Below are 9,741 nucleotides of genomic sequence, written 5' to 3'. Positions count from 1 at the left end.
TTTCGTTCTCTCTTTCTTGAAACTTCTTCCTTTCTTTCTTTCTCTTTTTCTTTCTTTCTTTCTCTGTCTTTCTTTCTCTCTTTTTTCTTTCTTTCTCTCCGTCTTTCTTTGTTTGTTTGTTTCTTTCTTTTTTCCGCGCTGAAAACACAGCAAGGTTCTTCTACAAATTTCGCGTGTTAAGTGCTCTTAAGCTTTTAACAGTCTTCTCAGTGGTCGCAAGACCCAAGAGCGGTTAATGCACCAATCCGCTCCGCACCTTCACGGTATTACGCGTTTCTTACAGTGAGATGTTTGTGTAACCCTCTCAATCTTTTAGCCTCACTGAAGTGAGCACGGGCTTCAGTTAGGCACATGAGCAAGTGCAGCGCGGACAGCGCCTGTGCGGATGGCCACGTGGGAAGCGCTGTCTGACCTCCTCTCCGTTGATGTCTGTGCTCTCTCACTGTTTTCTAGCAAGAGAGCCCCGAAATAAGTCAAGCGCGTGTGACGTCATCATCGCGCACCCTGTGCGACATGGGCCGAAAAGCGCACTGTTTAGTAGGTGTAGCTAAACAATGCGCAAAGCAGGTAAGCTTAGTGCTGCTGTAACTTTTATTCGCCTGTCTGCCGTGGTGTGCCTGGATGCCTGTTTGTCATTGTTCCTATATATTTATGTCCAGTACGTCATTAGAGATCAGCCAACTAGCTGCTCTTCTAGTCCAAATCCGGTTTTGCCCTTTTTCTCTGCCCCCTTCCTTTATCGTTAACCGAGGCAGATGTCATGTATGAAGAAACCCGCTCTCTAAAGCAAAAATGTCTTTACGCCTACCTTGAGAAGAACTAAGGTGGCGGAGAAAGGCTCTATGCATTGATTCAATTCAAAGGTATTGACTTCAAATACCCCATTTTGAAAACTACCTAAAAAAGAATCGGTACCCGGAGGAAGCATTGTTTGCAGGAGGGCACGAAAGGATATGGGTGTAGCGCGAAGTATCGTGTGTGTAACTGTTGGTAGGGGAAAAAAACCCTGTCAAAGTGGTATTCACAGTTCTGATTCCTGTCTCCTCACTGAAACGAATTAAAAATTGTTGGTTGATTTTTTCTCGACCAATTCATTCATTCATTCATTCATTCATTCATTCATTCATTCATTCATTCATTCATTCATTCATTCATTCATTCATTCATTCATTCATTCATTCATTCAAGACGCGGGCGTCTAAGCATGTAAGTCTTGTGCCTGTATAACGCCAAAGTTCCGCTTGCAGGGGCACCTGGTTTGCGCAGACAAAGGACAAACGAAAACTTATCCATATTGTGGGCCAGCGCAAAAGCGGACAACGGACCAGGAAGAAGAAGACGCGTTCTCCTTCCTAGCCGTTGTTCGTTTTTGCGCTGGTCCACAATACGAATCAATTCCAACTCACCCAACACAACGTATTGTTGAACACTTATTCTTTCCGCGTCTTTAAAAGATACTCATCGCGAAGCCACGCAAACAGGAAACGCTAGGAGCTGAGTTTTACTACGCCACCGTCCTGGAAATTACTCGTCACTATGGAAAACAATTCTCGAAACCCATGGCACTACGTTTTTTAGAGATGTACTAAGTAAACAACTTTAATACGTAACTTCAGACTAAAAGCATGCGCTCCCTCCAATTGCTTCAACCCCCAAGCTTTCGAAGAAAGCGTTTCCAAGGAAATCCCTAACAGCAGCAGTTCTAAACAGGAAATTACCAGTGGGGAATAGCGAAACCGTCTGATCGTTTCCGTAGGAATAAAAGAAAAAAAAGTAAATGCAGACCTCCGCCCGGTTTAAAGGTCGAGATAGAAAACAACAACGTTATTGGATCACGAGTCTGATGTCATGAAGCCACGATTTCTCTGAATTTCTTGAGCAGGAATTCTTGGTGTGTACGGAAGAGATGATATAGAGAAACAATCCGCTTCGGCCAACTGAAGATTATGTTTTCGAGCTTGGAGCAAAGGTGATACTGGAAAAGGGGTAGTATAAACTCATGGACTGCCGTAGGGTGTGTGAGTGGTCTGGAGGCGACCCTTGGAAGTATTTTCAAGGCGGTAGGATATGGTTGCAAATCTTGGCACGCCTACAACCGGACGGTCAAAACACTTGATTACTGCTTACTCAGAAGCGCAGCCCTGCTCTTGAATTTCCGCAAATTTAACAGACTGCTTTTCTAGGATTTTATGCAGAGCAAACAAGGCCAAAGGGCGTGAGCAGCTCTTTGAGGCTAATGTCCGGTTCACATCTAACAGCACGCAAAAGATCGGGCTGTTCATAAAAATAATTGTCTTACTTGCATATTTCAGCAAGTACAGGATCTAAATACAGGGCGTTTCACTTAGGGCTTTGAAAAATTTTTATAAGTACGCTTTTTGAGTTAGATAAGCGCTTTTTTCGGCATAGCATTGTAAGCGTTGTAGTAGATAAGAATGCAGCTAAGATGTACTAACTAGCAGTCTGGTTAACTAATATCGAATTGTTAACTTCTCAACTATTACTGTCCGGCTTCTTAATTACTGAGAGGCGTGTAGCCGATTGTAAGTAATATCCGTGTCAGTTTTTCGAATTTTGAAACCTTGGCGCTGTGGCCCCGGTAAATTTTAGCTACATCGCGCTAAAATACATGCGCTTTCGAGAATCTTGCACGTTAAAGATCTTCAGGTGGTCGAAATTATTCCGGAGCCCTCCACTACGGCACCTCTTTCTTCATTTCTTCTTTCACTCCCTCCTTTATCCCTTCCCTCGCGGCGCGGTTCAGGTGTCCAACGATATATGATACAGATACTGCGCCATTTCCTTTCCCCAAAAACGAATTAATAATATTATTGCAGGAAAAGCAAGCTCTCCATTGCATGTACGTGTAACTCGTCAGAACAACTTAAATTTGTTGGGCCACAGGGCCGAGGATAAGAGCGTTTTCAAAATTATGAGAGCTGATATGGATATTACTTACGGTGTGCTACGCGCCTCTCAATAATTAAGAAGCCTAACAGTAATGGCTAAAAGTTGACTATTCAATATTGGTTAACCATTCTGCTAGTTAGCAAAATGCTATGGCTAAAAAAGCGCTCTTCTAGCTCAAAGAGCGTATTTTAAAGATGTGCAAAAGTCTTCGGTGAAACACCGTGTACAACGAAGGTTTCGAAATCAAAAGCAAAAACCACGGGCTCCTTGTGGCTTGCCTCAGTTACGGAAGTCAATCTACCTTCGCTGCTCCGTAGACGTGATCGAGCTCCCACCGACATTTTCTAAACATCCTGGCTGCCTGAAGTCAGTCAATTCATTTCTTGCAAGTCTGGCCTCAACTCAGGTTCTTCGAATATCAGTTCCTTCTTCGGAAACCGCAATGTCTCCCAGTGATGTAGCTGGAAAGCACTGGAAGTATTTGCCATCGTACTACAAAGTGGGACCATCTGTGGCCAGCACGCGCGGCGATGCTCGCCGCTGGTTCACAAAAGACAGGATAGAGACCAGGTGAGGTGCGCGCCGCGATGTCATGTATACTGAGGGGAGCTGCAAAGCGCGCGCCAGGGTCGCAGGATTTTTGAAGCGAAAACTTCACTACGCTGGGTATAGCCGTGCTTTGCGCGGCACTAAATTTGACCTTCACCGAGTTTGAGGTCATGCATGGCACCACAGCTAAGCCCTTCAGCCTAACCTTGTTGACCATCTTGGTGTCGCACCACATGGTCATGACTTTTGGCCTTTGACTTTTACTTTTGACCTTTCACCTTACGCTGACCTTTGACCTTTGGGTGGCCTTTCAGTCTTACTTTAGGGAAAGCGGAGGGGGTAATGTGATTAGTCGCGTGAATGACGTAACTTAACCATTGCTGTGAGGCTTTCGCTGAATACCAGGTATAATTACGCTAAACCTCAGCAATTTTTGGAAGGCGCGTGACGGCTAAAGGTTACTGAGCCGCAGTGTGCAGAGTGATCGCGTTTTTGAGTTTTTTTAAATATTGATATCGCGATTGTTAAAGACCTACTAACACTCTGTATATGCAACCAGGCACCTAACAATAATAGTAAGACGTTAATTAATATTCAATTAGCTGATCAGCTTCCTATTCTGTCTGATTCACCTTTCTTCCGAAGCGCGCGAACACCGGTTTTACTGTTCCGCAAACGCTTTCTGTACACCTGGAAAACCCTATTTTAAATTTTATTGGCAGGCATTCTTGAAATAAGCAGCATAACACTGGGCGTGAAATAAAATGTCCTGAAGCTAGTGTTTTGCAAATACTAATTTTTTGGCACTTTTTCTTAAGTTTTTTTTAATTTGTTAATATTTTTCTCTTATGTATTTACCTTTTCACGCTCTGCTTGAATGTAAGTGTTGTATTATTTTCGTTGCATTCTCTAATTGTAAATTGTCTCGCCGAAAGGCTATAAGAAGAGATGATTGACATCAACGGCCTATACAAGAAATTATCCTGCTCTTCATCTGCCTACAATTCGTGACGCGCAAACGTTTCAGTGAAATCCTTGAGGAAAGTGTATAAAAGTGAAGTAGATAATCACAGGAAACCTGCTCCAATGCGGTGTGGCCACGTCCGCTCGGGCTTGTTCTATGTTGTCAAACACACTACAGGCTGGGCATTAACTCAAATTGAGCGCCACCCAAAAATTAAAGCGGATAAAGAAAGAAAGACTACGGCTTTTATTTTCAACTTGAGATATTATTGTGGCGTATATTAGAGCTAGCCACGCGGTACCTTCATTTCCATTTACTTTTTAGTTGCACTACGCTATAAATCTTCTAGGAACACCCTTTCTTCTTTACAGAGATAGTTAAGTTCTTCCTGTCACAAAACTGGCCATTTTAAATGTGCATTTGTGCAAACACACCTACAGTGCAAACATGTTTAATATCTTGAAAAAAAAGTGTCGTAATTTCTTTTGTTACTTCTCAGCGCCAGAACAAAGCGGTATATTCTGATCGAAAAGTAGACGGAGCTCTCTTGAAGGCGCTGTCAAGATTCAACTATCTGTTCAGGAAGAGCCCTAGTCACATGCGAAAGATTGTGCAATGTTCCAGACAGTTTTGAAAGATTTGCGATTTCCATCGTGCTGTTCAGCGCTTACAAAAGTGATCATTCTTACGATAATGACCGCGGAATGCGCGCGTTTTACTGTCACTTGCCCAGGCTGCTTTCTGCTGTTTTCCAATCACTGTATAGTAAAGTATAGTATGGTATGGTATGGTATGTTATGGTATGGTGTGGTGTTTAGAGTTGGGGTGTGTAGAGTGTTGCATATTATGCATGCTGTAATATGGTATCTTATGGTATGGTATGATGATGTGGCGTGTTGTGTTATGGTATAGTGTGGTATGGCGTGGTATAGCATGGTACGGTATGGTATGGTGTAGTATCGTGCGGTGGGGTGTGGTGTGTGCGTTTTGGTGTGGTGCGGTAAGTTGTGTGTGGCATAGTGTTGTATAGTACGATACTGTCTGGTATTTTGTGTGGTGGGGCGTGGCGCGCTGTATTGTGGTGTGGTGTGATGCGAGGTGGTGTCACGCGGTGTGTTGTGCAGAGCGTTTTGTTCTGGCGTGCGGTGTGGTATTTTATAGCATGGTTCCTAGTATAATACGGTACGGCACTTGTGGGTTAATAACTCGCGACCGGGCTATCACAGACGACGTAGGGAAAGGCTGCGCATTAATTCTAAGGTCACAATGTCGCCGCATTCAATATTTATGTCCATGGCCACAGTGTTGAACCCCTGTCCCTCTTTTTGCCGTCAGCTGCACTTCAGAACACACTCCTAAGCGTACACAAAAGGCAAAATCGTTTTCAAACAAGCTGCTGAATATGCACGAACACGACTTCCGTGACAGCACCAGTTGTCCGACATGCGGTTGGTCAGGTGTTCCCTCACCTTTCTTCATGTACTGGTACTTGTTGCGGCGGTCGTAGGTGTCCTCCTCTTCGACGGAAACGATGACGTACTCCCCTCCTTCGAGCAGTCTCGCGTGGTGCATGAGGCGTACGAAGTCCACCAGCACGCCGGTCTCCGCCAGCAGAACGTACACTGAATGTCACGAAGAAACAATAAGAGAGGATTGTTGCACATCGTTCCCGACCTCTCGGCGAGATCTGTCGCGATGGACATCAGAGTAACAGCACTTTATCTTTTGTAATAAGGAAGTAATTACTCATTGTCATCAACCTAGGCGCAGCCATACGGCTACAAAGAAAAGCTATACAGCTTTCTCAGAAACTTCAAAGTTTTAGCAAAAATTCGTCCTGGTCCGGGGCTCGAACCCGGGGCCACTTAAAGCTGAATAGCTTTCATTTGTAGCCGCATGGCTGCGCTTGGGTGGATGTCAATCAGTAATTACTCCTTCTATACAAATTTACTCCACCTTGGGGGCTTCCCCTAAACATTTGACACACTCTGTTACCACTACGAGTTATTGATCAATTCGCTCTCGCCCTACCATGAGCTTGCCGCCCCGGTTAGCTCAGTTTGCAGAGCGACTGCTCCGGTGAAACGGTGGTCCCGGGTGTAAACCCCAGACCAAAACGAACTTTTCTTTAACCGCGAAGTTTCTGAAAAACCTGTATAGCTTTCCTCTGTAGCCGCATGGCTGCTCTTGGGTGGATGCTAACGAGTAATTACTCCAATATTACAAATTTACTCCACCTTTGGGGCTTCCCCTAAGCACGTTTTACAGGTTTTGACCTCCCAGAGCGATTCAGGCTATTAGGAACGCCGTAGCGGAGAGCTCCGGATAATTTCAACCAACTGGGGTTCTTTAAACATGCACTGATATCATACAGTATACAGAACTAGAATTTTGTCTCCATCAAAATTCGACCTCTACGTCAGGGATCCAAGACGCGTCGTTCTGGTCAGGGGCCAATCGCCATAATCACTGAGGCATAGCGCCGGATACTAATATTTTATTCATGATCAAAGATCACGCACAGAAGCTGGAAGTTTGATTGTGACAAACGTTTTATCGTCACTTTGAGTGAAATTGCTCTCCGACTAAAGCCCTTGCTGCAATTTCTTACTAAGAATTTTTGGCATCCTTCTTCTCGGCCACAATAAAAAGGCTCCCGTGTTAGAGAACAATTTCGGCCATTAACCTACAGACTTGGCCCCCATAATTATTGCACAAAATGGTACCATATTTTCGGGCTCGTTAAATGTTCATGAGAAAAACGCATTATAATGATTAAGGATCAATCAGAAGCTAACAACGAATAAGTACGGTAAATTGCAGGACACGTACGGGCCCTATGTTAACGACAAAAGGCAAGAGGTGGCTTTTATAAAAATAAAAAAGGAATAAAACTAGGTGATATCAATATTTAATCATGCAGATTTTCTTGTGTACACACAGCAACATGGTGGTAGTACAATACTTCAAACAGAATACAAGTATATGCCATGTTTTCGCGGCGATAATAAAAGGAGATTGCCAAGATATGCTGTGAGTACCGTGTTATCGCATAGTGTTCTTGCTCCTTCAGTTTGTTCTCGAACGTGCCAGATTCTTCAATGTAAGAAGAATCGCGCTGTAAGAGCCTGCCGATGATTCGAAATATCTTTATCCTTTTTATCTTCTAAACAGATCCTTCACATTATAACTTATCTCAATCTGAACTTGTGCGACAGAGCCTGCGCAACATAAAAACAGTAATCTCTAAATATTTAACAATAGCGTTCACTTCAGAGCGGGAGTAACCAACACGATTCGTTGCATTGATATTTGCCAAGAGAGGTCAATGTTGACCATCGCTGAGAAGAATGGCGTTTTTGTATCCGTGGTTGGGGACGTTGCACCCGTTGCTGGAAAGACCTCCTTGTTGTCTTCGCTTTTGTTTAAAATTTTTGGCATAGGATAATGTAGTATTTTACTGGATATAGTTTAAATTTTTTGTGTAGTGAGCAATGTGGACGGATAGAAAGACACAGATGGAAAAAGCGATGTTTCTGGTAACGTTACACTTTATTCAATATCTATCCCAGTGACTTTCCATCTCTTCTGGCAGTGCTAATTTCTCAATGTCAGCTGCTCCTATAGTTCTTTCACCATTCCCCGTGGAGGAGTAGGAAACCCAACAAAAACGAGCTCAACTTTTTAATACTTCCTGTTCACGTGACCTTAAGCAGATAAGCACTTCACCCTCTTCCAAGGCCAGTGCAGGGATTCCTCGCTCTGTTAAGCTCTTTCTGTGCAACATTTACTGCGTTTACTCTTGCCCAGAGCCATAAAGACGATCTTCCTCCGTGAAGAACATTTCCTCGTTTTTTACGGCCTTGTGAACAGCTGCGTCAAGCTACGCCCGTTCCCAAGCTGCATGTTCGCGGCGGGCACGATGTTTTTCTCTTGTTTAAGATTGGGTATAAAAAGCATGCAACACAATTTCTGCACTGTAATCACCATTAACCGCGTTCATGTCCGCATACGGTGCATCGCATTTATTCCCATGCTTGCCTCGTGTAAGCATCTTGAAGTTTGTTGCTGACCTCAGTTGTTATGTTATGAACTCCGTTCCTGCTGTGTATACACATCGCGAGGGCTCCGTAATCGCGTTTTTTTTCGCACGTAGATTCATCCGTTCAATTTCAACTTCATCACGTGGCCTTTTCTAGTTTTCACGTTGATTAATTGTTTATTGTGTCACAGCTAAGTTTACGTGATTGAGTACACTGTTTCTTCGCGTGAGCGCGCGTAATGAATCTATTTTTAACAGTTTGCAAGCCAGTTATAGACACAAGAGCCAGTTGTTACTCTCATGAAACAAGCATTTCACCCTCATAAAAGGTGAAAGGTTACGAAATATCCTGTTAGTGAGTTAACAACCAGCTGTAACATGTGAAAATTTGTTTTATTCTTATGCCTCAATACGAGTTTAAACAGCAATAATTAAAACAGCATGATAATCTGGCTAACAACAGAAAGCGTTCACGCTAATTTTACAAAGAAAGCAGTGTTTAAGCATAAAAATTACCCTTCAGGTGCCAAAAGTAGCGTTGCTAGCGGTGTATGCGTTCCAAGTATCATTCATGCAATGGCTTGAGTAACCAGGCTAATCTTCTGTTCTTACACGCGTTTTGTTGTTTTATCGCCACAGCGGTGGTAGAGCACCCAAGATAAATCAAACACCTCAGATGCCAGCGTTGCCTGCATTTATTGCCACCACAGTGCTCCAAATAATGATTGCAAGCAACAGTAAACATAGGTTACGAGCCAGAGCCATCTCTTGTTGGCTGTCACTTCTCAGCGATACACGATGAATGGAATGAAATGTTCTTTTCATTTTCATTTCATTTCATTCATTGAACCCTCAGCGCCAAAGGCATTAAAAAGGGGGTGGTTACAAAACAAAAATACATAAATAGAAACAATGCATAATACAGAACAAGTATTATCATTCTCCTGTTATACAATGTTAGCTAGTGCAGAACGAAAATGCTGGTTATCAATTATGTCGACGATATCTGCGGGAAGGCGGTTTCATTCACGTGATGTACGAGGCAAGAAAGACTGAAATGCCGCTTTAGTGTTGCATGATTCAATGCCAACTTTGTGACGATGATCAATGCGATTTGACACGTATCTGGAGGTCGAAATAAGGGAATCGCGAAGCGTGACAGAAAAAAAGCTGTGTAACAAAAAACTAACAAAGTAACAAAAAACCTGTGTGCTAGGTCACCAACAAGTACACTGACTTTATAGGCTTGATGCTTCAACCTTACACGGGCTCCTGA

At 43.4% G+C, this 9,741-nt stretch overlaps 1 protein-coding gene across 1 annotated transcript in view; it reads right to left on the bottom strand.

The window, feature by feature from the left end:
* The window catches only part of LOC144101762 (guanylate cyclase 32E-like), a 276,494-nt gene that overhangs the window by 56,959 nt on the left and 209,794 nt on the right, over positions 1 to 9,741 (bottom strand). Inside the window, exon 6 of the mRNA XM_077634950.1 lies at positions 5,893 to 6,045. Within this exon, the coding sequence (XP_077491076.1) occupies positions 5,893 to 6,045 (153 nt within the window). The remainder of the gene's footprint in view (positions 1 to 5,892; positions 6,046 to 9,741) is intronic.

Source organism: Amblyomma americanum, chromosome 8 (genome assembly GCF_052857255.1).
Source record: "Amblyomma americanum isolate KBUSLIRL-KWMA chromosome 8, ASM5285725v1, whole genome shotgun sequence".
Taxonomy (NCBI): Eukaryota; Metazoa; Arthropoda; class Arachnida; order Ixodida; family Ixodidae; genus Amblyomma; species Amblyomma americanum.
The sequence above is the reverse complement of the archived record's forward strand: the minus strand, read 5'-3'. Positions and strand labels throughout refer to the sequence as shown.